General features: G+C 33.7%; 1 protein-coding gene across 1 annotated transcript; it reads left to right on the plus strand.

The window, feature by feature from the left end:
- The first annotated feature begins 8,532 nt into the window (after positions 1-8,532).
- Positions 8,533-15,592, plus strand: LOC107187446. Its single transcript, XM_015575551.1, has 8 exons — positions 8,533-8,673; positions 9,310-9,564; positions 10,141-10,395; positions 10,885-11,038; positions 12,295-12,451; positions 14,075-14,427; positions 14,822-14,922; positions 15,449-15,592. Exons 1-8 carry the CDS (start codon positions 8,533-8,535, stop codon positions 15,590-15,592), a joined length of 1,560 nt encoding a protein of 519 aa, XP_015431037.1.
- Positions 15,593-16,611: the final 1,019 nt, after the last annotated feature.

The raw sequence follows: 16,611 nt of genomic DNA on the forward strand, positions 1-16,611 counted from the left end.
CGATCAAATTCCAAGACAGTGTTAGGATGGTATGTGAACGTCCTCTTCTACGTTACACATACTCAAAATGGAGTCCATCTTTGATGTTCTGAAGGTCATACTTAGGCACGCTCGAATGAATTTTTTCATCGGGTACAAAATACAATAAAAAAAAAATATATGCTTTCCTCCAAAAAATCCTGGTGACCTTCAAGAGACATTGAAGAAACGACCCCAAAACTATTTTTCCCCCACAGTGTTTCTCTTACGAAATCATTCAAATTGTACTTTAAACATTTTTCATATCGTTTAAAAGGAAAATAGATATTTATATGGCCTCTATCAGATGGGTCTCCCTGTATATGAATTAATAATGTTTGCAATAGAACACAGTTAAATATAAATGTATTAGTTTTGTCATTTGATTCTAAACAAGCGATCTCGGTGACAGAATCTCAAGGCTAGCAATTAAATATATTTATGCAAGCACTGTATACCAACACAGATCAGTGATTCTCAATTCAAATTGTCGAAAAAGTATCTTATAATAGCCCAGCTATGATAATAGATACCGTTTGAAAAATTAAATTTTATTTAATTCGAACGATTGAATTTTCTTCGTTAACGAAGGAAAAGAACGACCCTGTCGGATTACCGAAGACCATCGTTTTTAGTAACATTAATGTGGATTAAACATAAAAGAAAAGTATTTAGAATCGAGCGATTAACTCGCAACTGTGTCTATTTCCTTCATTATTGAGGCACAAGAATCAATCCAAAAATTATATTCAAGTAACAAACTGTAAGAATCGAAGAGAAATCGTTAATTTTTAAAATGAAGACAAAATCATGCGATTCGATTTTTCTTCGGTAAAATCGATGTATTACTATTTCTGATTATATAAAGAGACAGTTGGTACAACATTGTATCATCGGGGACTACAATATCAATTTTAAGTTGATAAACGAAAATAATCTAAGAACTTTTGGAGTGATTCTTGTAAAGCGTATGCATGTACCATGAGACGATCCTGATAAGGTCATAAACAATTTGATCAAGCTTGCGAAACAACATTGCAATTGTTCGTACCTGTTCCAAAAAAAAAAGCATGTTCAAAATTCATACGAAAAGTTTATTAAAATGCAAAATATTTTCAAATATACAAGAAAATCACTAATAAAACGTAGTTTGTGCGTTTAGCAATGGCGGCCATTTTAAATAGGCTACACGATTATTTGTGTTAATAATATTAAAACTTAAAATTTCAATTGTTTATTTTTTCGAAACAAAATATTTGTGTACCCATGTTTATTAGAATTTTTTTATTAGTTTTGAAACACTAATGGAAACACCCTATATTATAAAATATGGCGGAAAAGGGGAACAGTGTTAAACACTACATAAGCATCTACCGCAATCGTGAATGAATAATTTGTAGTGAATTTATTTTTCATACAGATACTCTATATTATTAAGACGAATGAACGCATTTTCTTATTTATAATATTTCTTATTCGTATAACTGCGGAACAGGTCGAGGGATCGCGACGTTGTTTTCAGGAGCTAATGAAGGCCGCTTCGCGATTGTAAATATGTAATTTATGTTTAAATAGAAAAAAAGAAACGTGGAACCTTTGTTCGATTGAAAGCCACGCGTGATTTTAATAGTTATTAAACGAGAAACTGGAGCGTACGATTGGGATTTGTGAAGAAAACGGCACAGAACACGACGCGAAACATGGGGATGACGGAATAATGAAGTTGGTATCCTTGTCGGAACGTTTTTGGAACACACAACGATCGTGTTGATCCGTGGAAACACGTACAATATCCGTTTTAGGCGTGTATAATATTGTCAGCAATTGATTTACAGACGATTTCATTGGAACACGTTAGGTTATTTAGGAACGTTCGATTCCGTTTGAAATTTTACTAGAGGGACAACGTCATGTTATGTCGCGACCGTCGTTACCGACGGAGCATTGCGAATTCTGATTGTATTATTGTTACATTTTATCAGTTGATCGGTGAATTTAGATACGCATATAACTGTATATTGACTAGACGAGAGGTTAATAGTTTTCTATCTGTTTTGCTAACAAGTTGATTGATACACGCACTCGAATTATTATCGACACAACGTATTTAATTATATAAGAGGAGTTTATGTTCGGAGACCTCCCCCCCCCCTCCCACCCCCCGTTTGCATGTACCACAAATACACCACAGCGATAAATAACGAGTATCGATTAACTGTTATCTTAGGCTCGACGTAACCGAAACTTTAAAGTTACTTTAAACTTGGGGCAACACCTTCGAACATGTATAACAGCGTATAGGAGGCGGGCTAACTAAGAGAGTTATCGGCTTTACAATTAACCCTTGCGTAGGCAACCGGATACCTGGGCATCCAGGTACCCATTTCTAAATTTCCCGTCACAATTTTTTACGTTCTTGTGTAAAGCAGCACTTGGTTTCGAGGAAGTATGACAGTAAAATTATGTATGTTTATCTAATCTGTCAGAATAGGGGTATCCCGATTGCTCAATATAACCGTTAATATTTTGTGTGGCCCACACAAGGGTTAAAGTGTAAATTAACTTTAGAATCCATCGCGCAACAGATTGTCGCTGATTACGGAATGATTGCTGTGCGCGCAGGCTGTTTCTTTTTTCTTTTTGTTTCTGACATGAGAAAAAAAAACAAGAAACAATGGAAACGTTCCTAGAAAAGGATTTTAACGGATAATAGAACAGCGATTTCCAACGTAGAATATCCGGAAAAAACTACATCCGATTTCATTTAGGCGACTAATTAACGTAAAAATAAAAAGAAAGAATAATTAATGCGATTAGTAGACGAAATGAGGAATGATTAGGGTAAATTCAACTTGAACCTGAGTTTAGACTCCACACGCAGTTTTCCAATTCGTTTCGGACTCGGTTCGGATCGAGGATCCCGGGGTTCTCAGAAGATTCTAGATTTCGCGTGAATCGATCTTAACACGTTCATTGCTCTGGCACGGAAGTCAACGCACACCATCGAGAGATTGTGTTTAAAACGTTAGTCATTAAATTGTAAAACGAAATAGCGACGAGTACAACGGATTACCAATGAAAGTGTTAAGTAATTACCAAACAACTGTATATTTTGTTTAAGAGCGAATAAAAACCAAGATAGACCAGAATCAGCAGCGTTTTACCAAACGAGTTCAAATTACAAATCTTGTCGAATACGGGAAAACGATTTTTCGATCGATTCGAGGTGTTACATTACGACAGGCACCACAGTAGTGTCTTGGTGTGTTGTCAGTGTTGTCACCTTAATCGGACAAAAAAGAGCGATTCTATTCACTTATTGGTACGTCAAGTAATATACAGTGGACTCTAACTATATTGCCATGGTTGGGGCTGCAGAGGTGTAAAGCGGCAATGAGTTCAGAGCCCCCTCCATGCTAAGTTCTATCGTCATAGCCTCGATATCAGCGCCTGCGCAAAAGCTGGATCGTGCTGGTGCGCTGGCGCACGCAACTAGGTGGGAGAGCGAATTTATGTGCTCAAAAGTACGTGTGAAGGGGAAGTGTCTTGCGTGGCAATATGTTTAGTGGCAATATAGTTAGAGTCAGCTGTAGTACAAGTTCACTGTAGAGACACTACTGTAAAAGCCGTCGATTTAGAAAACGCAAAGGTACTTGGAAGCAATTAGTACGTAAAAACGTGAACACCGTTTCGGTATCTTTTGCCTGCAAAAGACAAGCGCCTGACAGTTAACATAATACATGTATAAAGCGATAGTTTATTTTTCTCATCCTTTCGTCTCGAAATGAAATAAACCGATTAAGAGGAGCAAATCGGGTGGAGGATGAATTATCCATTCGTTGCAAAGAAGAGAACAAATAACAGAAAGCAACGACGAACACGTTACGAATTCAGCACCAAGAACGAAAGTAATGACGTACACATGTCGTAATATATCACACACATACACACACAAAAAGACTCGAGAAATACACCACCGAACACACGCATTTACATACTAACGAATAAGTACATAGCGAAGAGAAGGAAGGAAAACAAAAAAAAAAAAAAAAAAAAAAAAAAAAAAAAGAATCTCATTACGCGCGACGACGCAAACGGGATACTAAACGGCATTACACGATTAAGAGTTTCTGGATATTTATTTAATTGCTATACAATTACAGATATAAATGTGTAAGGAAGCGACTATAATAAGTAGTACGTAGCAAGGTATCTCATAAAATATCGTCTGGCGTTCCCGTTTTGTTCGGTGTCGATCCGTCAGGACGATATTCCGGACAAAATGGCGGCTCGTCGGCCCGGCAAGAGCTTCGCGAAACCGGTGGATGCGCGCTGTAAACATACACAACGCTGAATGTCGGTTACGGAATGCTGGAAAATCACCGTTTTTAATCCCGCGTAGCTTCCTTCCACTTCGTTTCTCGAGATGTTTGTGAGCGAACACCTTTTCCGTTGCAACGACAACGATTTTTTGTACCGAAACTTACGATGTAGCTGATACTTATTTATGGAATATAGAAGAAGGATTCGCTTCGATCTCATAATTGTTTACCCATTTTTCAACGAAGATTACACGCAATTTAATTTCACGCACAATTAGATTTGAACCAGACTGGATATTTGAATCTGTAATAGTTGATGTATTAATATTACATACCCCAAGTCAGCTAAACCTAAATAGCCAGATTTTGTCCGATGCCTGTTATAAAGTTTTATACTCAGCATGGTTTACAGATTTGATGCAAGATCTGCAGATTGGCAACAAATCTTGCAACATAATCTATTGTCAGATCGAGGACAAAAACGGATTGGAGTTTGCGCAGCTTGAACCATTTACATTTTATATGGACGCGCATATACAGGGTGTAATAGGCATTAAAATGATAAAAATAATTATAATTAAAATAATAGGGTGTAATAGGTGTTAAAGGCATTTAAATGATCTCTTTCAACAATTATATTTATTATTGATTTAAAATAAGTAAATAAATGATTTTTATAATACTTTTAGCATTTAAAATCTGTTAATATTTTCCGAAGTACGATTGGTTAGAAGTAATACGATCCAGTACCATTAGAAATTCAGTTATATGTATGTATACAGTATACATTTACAGTATACTGAATATATTTTTTTATAGTAAAATAAATTCTATTCTCATCAATGAAATGAAAAATTACAAATATTTTTCGATGCTTTTTATACTCTGTCCCGTTTCTACCCAATCTGACAACAGGTTATGTTGTAAGACTTGCTGCCAACCTGCTTTACGATTCTGTCAGCAAGCTCAGCTTGCAACACCTGAGCCAAATGCGAAAACAGATGGCTATGGTTTTCTAGACTTTTGTCACTATTGGCTGGCAATCCGCTGGTAACCTGCAGGCAACCTGCACGCAATTGGTTATCAGGGTTTCGTTGTCTGGATATTATATATTTATCATTTAGAATTTAATATTTTGTATCGATTATTTAAACAGTTGATAATCATTGCAAAATATAACGACAATTATACATTACTTTAACGACGACAGGTCTTCGGCTTTTTTTTAATAAAAATAATTAAATGTAACTTAATATTAATCTAGAAGCAGCTCGATATTATAAACTCTTACGTGAATCACAAACAGTATTTCATATCGCATATTAGAACAGTCATATCTTCTGGTAAGAATAAAGTATTCCATATCAAAATAATGAATTTGTAAATGCTTAAAGGAGAAAATTAATTACAGAATAGCGAGAATTAATATTCAGATTTGTGTGCATTGAATGATTAATTTTATGCATCCTGCAATCTTAAAAAGTGGATGATTGTTTTCATCATTCGACAATTCGATAATTTTCCATCGATTACATAATAATTACAAAAAAATTGGAAACTATTCACGCTACAATACGATTTTAGAAAGAAGGAAATGCTACAATAGATGCAAAAAGGATACGAAACGTTTCTCAGTAATCTACGTCGACAAATAGAAGAAATATACTGTTCCAAAAACAATTATAGAATCGGAAAAGTATAAAACAGCTCTTTTTTTTTATTTTCATCTTCTCTAATATTATATCTTCTGTTTTCATTTATCCTTACTTCACTCTGTTCTGATCGCTTTCTTTCTCTTTTTTATTTGCAGCCTAAACTTTAACTCTGGACTGCGAAAAATATATTTTCTGAAACAAGAATGCCTAACAACACCGTTAACGCCGATTATATAGCCACACGTACAAAACAATCTATGGACATGTTTACAGAATGTTCAGTCTGAAGTCAGCAGAAATAAATTACTCGTGAAGAAAAATGTTGATGAAGAAAATATATCCTTACATATCAGTTTACATAACTCAGTGAATTCATTTTTAAATCTGAAATGTCTTCTAAACAAACTTGTCTAGAGTTAAACATAATAGTACAAAAAATATTATCGTTTTCACATTTCTGAAGATTTTAATACAAATAGATTTGTATTTTATATACGAATTTTACCAATTGGTTAACTTATTACCAATAAATTACGAACTATTTTAAATTACACAAGAATCTATACGGTATTAAATATTAAACGTTATATGAGTAAATACATGGCCAAAGTCTGCTAATAAACCCAAGAAAAGGTGAATCAGAAATTCAGGTTTTAATCAGTAAGCAACACACATCAACTTTTTTTCTTCGTGAAACGTAATGTATCACCGTCGAAATACTTTACCGTAGTTTTTATAATGACAACCTGATTAGAAGAAATCGGTGCTTTTCACGCATTCCGATGAATCTTGTACGCGTGTGGACACGGCGCGCGAGGGCATGCTGTGTACGGTCAGATTTTAAGGCTGTGTGGTCAATAAACTATTGGAATTAAAGGTTTCGACGAAGTTCTTTCTGCAAACCATCCTATTCCTCCGTTAAATTTCATTTTCAGTAGCGCTTAACGTTCTAAAAATAACAATATTTAATTCCTATTTACTAGGTATGTCAAGCAAAGAATAGTGTTGATCAAAGGAACTAAACGAATATAATAAAAATTCTTGCGTTATTTGACGTAAAAATTCTTACGTTAATACTGGAAAATCCACAATAAAGGGTACCAGTTTTAATAAAAAAAAAATGACTTACCTAATTTAAATAAAATGTCACGTGCGAAAGTAAAAACGTCGATAAAATGAAAATTATTGACTTGGTTAATAAATTTAAATTATTGAAATGTAGGAAGACTTACAAAAGATGAGATTTACAACAACTACACGGCAGCTAGAGAATGTACGTTTAATTGCAAATTATCCGTACCTTTACAATTTTCGTAGCTTTTATCCGCGAAGCACAACAGCTTTACTCATGTCATTGCTTTTATATTTTAAAAGAACTTCGATATGACACTTATTAATTAATTAGTATGAAATAACAGTTTATTCGTTTATTACTACCTGATATAAAAATAGAAACTGATCTATGTACATATCACTGATGATTATAAATATCAGTTTAAATTGTGTAAAACTATTGTAAAAGAACTATTAACGAAAATTGCGAATATGTAATTTTAATGCCTTAACACGGATGTTAAATATACGTCATTAGGTACATGAGTACGTATGTATTAGCAAGTATTCGTTCTTGTCTATAAATAAACCCTATTCAAGATTTCAACTTCCTCCGGCGCAAACCGGTACACGCTTAGTTACTGCTCATTTCTCTTTGAAAACAGGCGATCATTGGTGCAATTTGCTGAACAACAGTTACCAAAAGTGTCGGTCATTCGGTTGTTTACTTGTCTAAAAACAATTACTTACATTGATATCTCAATTATCGGGTACAACAATACTTCGCTTAAACTATAGTGTGCATTAAATGCATCGTATTGTGATCCATAGGAAATAATTACATGTTTGTATGAAGTCGTTACATTAACAAACTTGATCATTTTTTACTTACGGTGCCCAACCTGCATTCAACGTATTCTCTGCAGATAAGTATAAAATATTTAAAATATTAGTATAAACTTCAAGAAATGCGTCCTGTTTTAAAAGATATATGTATATGTTTATAAGTATTTGAAATAGACCAAATTATACAGTGATTTAATGGAAGAAAAACAGTATACTGTACAATGTGAAGTAATTTAATAATAATAATTTAACAGTAAAACAAGCACTTTGTTTTCATGATAATTAAATTTAAAAATTCTCAAAGTACGTATGATTTTGATTACGAGTGTCTAACATGTCTGTCTATTGCTCACTACTTCTACTTGTAATAAATACAGGACGTTTTACGATAGTACATATTTGTTTTCCATCAATTGTATTATCTCCTAATTACGAATTCATATGAAATTATTATGAAAGTAGCTTATTAAGAAACTAGAAATATCTCTATTTTCTTTTAATTGTACATATTCAACGAATCAGAATGTTTAACTTGGCCCAACAATTAACTGAGCCCTGTTTCTAAATACTACTTTGAATGTCTTAATTTTTAATTAATTTACCTTTTCCTGAACAAAAGATTTTTGGAAACTTGATCAATGGAATCTCAAACTGTTTGTGCTGTTTGTGGAAAGACAGCGACTAATAGATGTAGTGCTTGTGAAACTGTGTATTACTGCAGCAAAGAGCATCAAAAGAAGGATTGGAAAAAGCATACAGAAGTCTGCACACCGTATAAGGTTAGATTCAGTTTTAATAATGATTCGTTTCGTTAATGGTACCGCATAATCAATATACAGCGTGTCCCATCAACTCTGTCCATTTAAAATATTAGGTATATGCAAAAATAATGGTCATTTTTCAGCATTTATTTCCACTGAACAATTGCTATAACATCAATTATTCGAACTAGTTGCACTATAATTTTTAAACTTAAATAAATTAAACTTCTATAACTTTTAGAAGATCTTCCTTGCAAGCGTTAAATACACCTCCGATAAAATAATATCAAACTGGAAATACCTACTTGATCTGTAATATCCACTGGGTGATATTTATGGAATTTATCCGCCCAAACACAAATTCGGAAGCATTACATACAGTGAACTCTGAGTATATTGCCATGCTCGGGGCTGTAGGGGAGTAAAATGGCAATGAGTTCAGAGCCCCCTCCATGCTAAGTTCTATCGTCATAACCACCTAGTGGTGGAAGAGCGAATTTGTGTACTCGAAAGCACGTGTGAAGGGGAAGTGCCTCGCGCGGCAATATGCTTAGTGGCAATATAGTTAGAGTCCACTGTACCCACCCTCGCGATTTGACTTTCTAAATATTCTTAGAAAAGTATACGCGAATCATTTACGAAATTCTTTCGAAGTTGGCGGAAGATTCAATTTTGGGCCGTCATTATGTGGCCACGAGGAATATCAAGGTAGGAGAAATTATTCTGAAAGATGATCAATCTCTGCTCGCTGGTCCCATGCACAATTCCGTACCCGTCTGCCTTGGATGTTTCACAGCCTTGGATAAAGATATCGCTGTGCCCTGTCCAAAATGTGGATGGCCGCTTTGTCGGAATTGTAAGAATCATGGATTGGAATGCGATTTCACTATTTCTCGAAAGGATACTAAGGTGATTACTACGATTGAAAAATTAATTTATCATATACTTGCATTCCTGTATACCATTAATCACTATGTATTGCGTCATTCCACGTGAAATCGGACACTTTTTGGAATAACATTTCGGATTTAGTTGACACTTTGGATATGTTGTAGTCTTTAGTGAATATATACACCTATCTCGAAGGATTTTTGGAAATTTGTTAAATTATTGATTTGCAGCTGTTTGAAATATAGTGTCAACGTTTTTGCACTAAATCATAAACTGTTGAACTAATAAACTGATCGGAATCAGCTTTGTGGGTCATTACAGTGGAGACATAAGAGTATCTAATGAAACTTATTTCAATTAAAAAACAATATTTTTTAAACATTTATTTGGCAGTTTCAAAGAAATGCAATGATATAATAGCGGAGCACTATTTACAAATTTTAAAAAGAAAATGAGGATACAGGCCTATTTGTCCTCTATATGGACATATTTTCAAATAACCCAGTCTATTAATTAGTTTTTAAGAAGCAGCTATTAATGGATTATGTTTCTCTCTTATGTTCGCGCACAGTTTTCAATTCTTCAACATTGCAGGTATCAATCACAGCGTTCGGCTTCCCACATCCAAGTTATCAGTGCATAAATGTTATAAAAACATTACATATGAAAAATGTTCGTCCAGAAACTTATAAAAAATTGTTGCTACTCGAGAGTCACACCGACCGAATTAACGAGACGAAAAGTTTCACCTTCGAAGAGTCATTGAACATCCTGCGTTTCATCAGAAGGTTTTTCAAAACGGACGACATATCGGACGAGGAAATTACAAGAATTGTTGGTATTCTACAGGTACGAATGTTAGATAGTTAATAACGACTTAAGTGATTCGTTTAAATGTAAAAATCGAAACGTTTAAGAAAGGGAAATCGGTACACGAATTTAGTGTTTTTAAGAATACTAACACAACAAGAATTCCAAAACATGTTTTCTTATATTCAATCAATAGCTCATTTATCATTGTATTAATGAATTATTTTTTTACAAATAACAGTCTTCGTTTTACTCCATAGAAAGTTCTGAAAGACTATAATAAGGTGAACTTGTCGAAGAACAACTTCCTTACCAATTTCGATGATTTTTGAATATGTTATAGAAATCAAGATTCTGAACAACTTTTTCTACTAAAAGGAAACTAGGGCCGACCGACATTTTTGTGAAAGGAGAAAGTTATTCAGAATATTGATTTCTACAACATATTCAAAAATCATCGAAATCGGTTAGGAAGTAGTTCTTCGACAAGTTGACCTATAGTAATTTTAAGTCATCGCTGGATTTCAGGTTAATGGACACGAAGTTCCCATCACAGAACCACCGTACATTGCAATTTACGAATCGGCGTCCTTGATCGAACACTCCTGTAAAGCGAATTGTTCGAAAAGCTTCACTGACGCAGGTGGACTGATTATTCATGCCGCGACGCCTATTGCAAAAGGTGAGTGATGGCTAAAAAATGGCAGTACTTGAACGTTCTTAAAAGTTTAGTCTATACACATAGAAGAACCATACATTTTCGAATCAGAATTTAAAGAACGTAAACAATCGTTATTCAGAAGAATGATTAAAATTCCCAACTGCCTGTAACTGGAAGATGAGATCAAATAACACACGCTTTTATCTGTTTTTCATTGTGTGTACCCAATACAATGCCAAAGTAACATGCACGTGTCAACCAACTGTAAACATATTCGTGATTGTATACTTGATAGAATACATATAGTTATTCCATAAAAAATTGTACTATGTCAAACAATGGATCTCCTGAATAAATAGATCTAGGCCATTAAAAAATGACACTTATAACACAATTTTTTCCATCCGATTCATCTCTTGAAACCATTTAAATTAGGTAAAAAATATTTCTCGTATGATCACAGATAGAGGAGATATTTAGGGTGCCTGTTTTAAGTGGAACACCCTGTATATTTGTTTTTCAAAACCAAAGTGCGTTATCTTAATGTTATCCTTTTAGAACGTTGTCGCGAATGAGAAGTGAGAATTACACTCGTACACCTTCTTCGCCACTATTAACCTGCTGAGTAGAAGTGCCTAGACTCGCATAAGTTTTTTAAATAATGACTCGTAGCTTATGAATAAATCGAAGACAATGAAATAACTTAGTTTTTACCGAGATTTCTTGAAAAAAGTAGGTGTAGCATAACCACTATACAGGGTGTACGATAGCAGGTGTCAGAGATTCAGAAATAGTCAGAACATAATCAGAAAACAGTGTTTTATATTTTCTATAAATTTCTTATAAAAGCAATCCATCTACTAGAAGATACCCTTTTCCACTCAGAAAAAAAATAATAACCATTAACAAAAATTTTCTGATTATTTAAGTAATGCATTGCGTTTGTCTTTCCTAAAACGCCTAAAATTACATTGAATAATCAATCTGACGATGCACAGCAAAAAATTCAACAGCTAATTCACCTATAAATTCTTTCTTCAAAAGCGTTCAAATCAATCTGCCTTCAAATAATTTTTAAAATACATTGACGATAACATATTTCACGTAAATATAAATATTAACTGAAGTTTAAGAAATATACATAAAAACATACGTATGCCTTTAATATCATTGTTTGTGTAATATAATTAAAATTATTTCTTCGAAATTTGCAGCATTCTAAGTTGCATAAAATTCTATTGAAAGTGCTATCTTGTGAACTCAAATTATTATTTTAGGAGATCATATTTCCATCTGCTATACGGATGCGTTATGGGGTACTGTAAATCGAAGGCACCACCTCTCTCAAACAAAATTTTTTGATTGTATTTGCGATAGATGCAAAGATCCTACAGAGTTCGGCACAATGTTTAACGCTATAAAATGCACTAAAATGTAAGATATTTTAAGTTGTATAATACATAGTACAGCACATATTCGTGTTACGACATTGCCGATGATCTCTAAGAATATATAGGGTGATTCATAAATGCTTTGAATGTTTAAAGCTTAATAACAAGAAATTAAACATAAAATATTACTAAAAAATAACGACATAAAGTTGACATTCTGTACATTTAAATCGCAGAAGTCTTTTCTTCTCGCTGTAGTTAAGAATAAATAATTTTGCATAACTGATTAAATCGCAATAAACTAACTTAACCCCTTGCCTAACGATTTTCTTGACGTCTGCAGACGCCAGGATTACATTTTTGTCGATAGTTTCCCAGAAACAAAAGTAATTCTGTACTTATCGTAACTGTATTTTTACTGTAAAAGTTAAATATTAATGCCAGCAACGTGGCATTTCATTTCGACTCCAAGAAAACCGAATAATATTCTTCTTTGTTGAATCGATTTTTAAATCGTCAACACGATGTTATAGGGCAAGGGGTTAAACAAAATTTAGGCCAAACTGTTCATATAAACTGACCATTCTCCTTTACCTAGTAAACTTTACTGAATCTAGTAAGCTTCACTACCTCAATATATCTGTACTGTCAGGTATAAATACTTAGGGAGACAGTGATAGCTATTTAAATAACGTCTGGCGCTAGATCCGACCTATGAGAGCGACAATAAGAGCGAGTGAAAGCGCAAAAATTACTCGACTACTTACGCCATAAATAGAATAAGTCTTATACTACAAAGGAACGAGAAATGAACTTACCAGGCATGTGCGTAGCCAGGTTATTAGTCGGGGGGAGGGATTTAATATTTTTCCTTCAAAAAGGGGAAGGGCAAAATCCATTTTTTTTTTCTTCTAAGGTAGGGTAAAAGCCACTTTTTCCTTGTGGGAGAGGGGGGGGTGCATGTGCGCCCCCTGCTCCCCCCTGGCCCATGTAAGTAACCCATCTCAAATTGGTTTCTAGACTCGAATTTTCTGTGTTTCTTCTGCAAAAATCTTTTCTTTTCGCATTAAGGGGTAGCTATGCTCCCCCCCCTCCCCTGGCCCCGCCTATGCTACCAGATAAGTTAGATTAACTTAATTGCGTGTAAAAAAAATATATGGCTCCGCTCAAAGTCAACCTATTTAATTTTCATCCATTCTCGTGCAAATTTAACAGAAATCCATTGGTAGACTCGAATTTTCAATTGGTACAATCTAGTAACGGGACTTGAATTAACAATAAAAAATTATGTATCTTGTTAGATGTTTTCGTGCATTTCGTTAAATACAGCACAAATGAAATGAATGTATAATCCATTGAATACATTCTTTACTACCGACAAATGGTCTGTTATGTCATCTGTACCGCAATAGTGGACTTGAATTGGGCATCTCTACATCGTTAACTATTCTTATACGACATGTCAAATACTGTAACAACTTTTATACCATTTTTTTTTTTATCAAATTATAACGTGTACATTCTATATTTTGGATTTAATTCGTTGTACAAATTCATTGGCGCTTATAAATCACCCTTTATAATATGTAAAACCGATGAAGATAAATCGTGTAAAATAACACGTGATTTATAGGAATTTCCTTTATAATTTTCGATTTATTTGTAGGAATTGCTTCGGTCATATGCTACCGAAAACATTTCTTGAAGAACAGAAGTCCTATATATGCAAAACATGCGAATTAAAGATACCGTATGAAGAGGTTGAACAAATTTTAGAGAAGATCGGCATAGATCTCTCGAAGATGAAGAAAAACGATATTGTTTCATGTAAAGAATTTTTAGGTCGTCACAAAAATGTTCTTCATCCAAATCATTTTTATAACATCGATATAATTGTCGCCTTGGCTCAATTAATCGGCCAACAAAACGGAGGATTGCCATCGATCAGTGAAGATCTTCTTGTCGAGAAAATTGAACTGTGCAAAAAGCTCGATCTTGTACTCAAAATGCTCGCACCTGGTAACTAGGCACATTGTAAAATTTGTTTAAATCTCAATAATTTGATGAAGACTTTATCTTCTATTAAGTTGTTAGTGACTAATCACGAGTAACATTAAATGAGAAGTGAATTAAATAGACGCCGTTTTAGCCGCTCGTGATCGGAATCTTCGCTCGAATTACGTATTTCCCTTTTTTTCGTTCTCATGTCAAAATCTTGTAAACTCAAATTGCAAAAAAGTATACACGGTTTGTTATCGTCTATCGTCCTATTAACTCCTTTCTTAAAGTTTTCGACGCCAAACATAGTTATTTAATGGGTAACTCGTTAAGCGATACCTAGAAATGTGGGAATTAGAAATTCAAGATTTTCGAGGAAATATAGTACTTTAATTTATATATTACCTTTTTTTAGCTGAAAATCGAATCCGAGGGTTAATTCTTTTCGAGATACACGCAGCCCTTGCAGATTTTAGTAGAAGAAACGCACACGAAGACACTTTAGTACTATTGAAGGTAAATTTTTTATTATATCACAGAGAAGTATAACTTTCAAAATAAATGTTCACGTATGTACATTCTACAGGGTTTTTGCATAAATGCATGAAACTTCAAGGGTGTATACTACGTCAAAAAAACAATTAAACTAAGATTACTACACTGTATATTCAATTAAATCTAGTTTTCTAATACCCATGAATTTTGTTTTATAGAAACTTTCGTTATATATTAAAAATTTTCGGGAATTGCGTACATTACGTCAGTGTATTAAATGAATTCCTAGAACATAGAACTCGCTAAAATTTGCAAGCCAGCTCAGATTATACATACGTTTGTGCAACCTTTTTTAGTTTTCCATTATTGATTAAATCGTCAAATCTTGTACCTTCAGTACTGTAGGTACATAAAAATCACTGTCTTCTAAAATATGACATTTTCAGTTCTGAAAACTAAAAGTGATCTAAGGTAGGTAGATAAAAAATTTCATTATTCATTTATTAACATTCTAATAAAACTTTCTATTTCTCTGTTTCTCCAATAGGAATCAAAGAAGTGTTTAATTGAGTCCTATCAATTGTTAAGATATGAACCGAAAGTCCTTCCTGAAGGGAAAATAGCAGAGCAAGCTAAGCTAAATTTACAAAGGACGAATGATATATTGAAACATCTGAATATAAATTCCTAAGACCATAATTAAGATTAGTCATCAGAGACATGCGTCAACACTTTTATGAGGCACGTATTTTTAAAGATTTTTGTTGCCATTGTTAGAAGAAATGTAATGGGAAATAGATGACTGTAGTAGTTGAATTTATGATCTGAACATTTAGTGGCTTGCTACTTTCAGGAATAAGTACGACACCATGATCGAGAACCACTTAGTTTAAAATAGTTTATAATTGTTGAACTCTTCCGCCGAGATGTCTCCTAACGGTTTGATCAGGTGTCCATTGCAATGATTAATGTTTATAATAATTAATTATTCATAAATCCACGATGAAGCAAACTCAGCCGTTACATCCCCTAATACATCATCTACTTACCCCTACTAAGGATTACGATCTGCAGAACTTTGTATGTAAAATGGTTCGTTATTAAATTGTTGCAGATCAGACTTTTGTTTTCGATGAACAATCAAACTCGATTACACATACTATTGAATAGAACTCGGCTAATGTGTCTGTTCATAATTCGCCGTTTTTACTTGTTGCAAGCACGAGTATTTACATGCGTCTGAAATAAATTTATAAAGGCTTTTTTATTTAAAATCATAATTCACTTTCTTTGTAACAGTATTTCTACAATTCAATTTAGATGCTGACTTTGTAATAAATAGTGTTGAATCAAAATATGTATTAATATTAACTCGGCGTCAGAAGGAGGATCCTTATAGTGATTTTTTGACAGCTCACGACATGCAAACATCATCTAACAGTCGTTCTGAATAATCGAAGGATCGCTGTAAAAGATTGTATATAAATGTGAACGAGATCCTTTTAGCGATCTGGAACAATATTACAATGCTAGAGTCGTAATGGCGGAATTAACACTTGACTGCCACTTCACCCAAATATAGGTAACACGTACATTGCAAAGAGACTGAATTATTTAAATACCGTTACAAAATTATTGCGTAAATTTAATATCACGGTATAATTGAAAACAAGACCAACATCCTCAATTAATTAAACGTACATGTTTTCG

Source organism: Dufourea novaeangliae, unplaced genomic scaffold, assembly GCF_001272555.1.
Source record: "Dufourea novaeangliae isolate 0120121106 unplaced genomic scaffold, ASM127255v1 scaffold89, whole genome shotgun sequence".
Classification (NCBI taxonomy): domain Eukaryota; kingdom Metazoa; phylum Arthropoda; class Insecta; order Hymenoptera; family Halictidae; genus Dufourea; species Dufourea novaeangliae.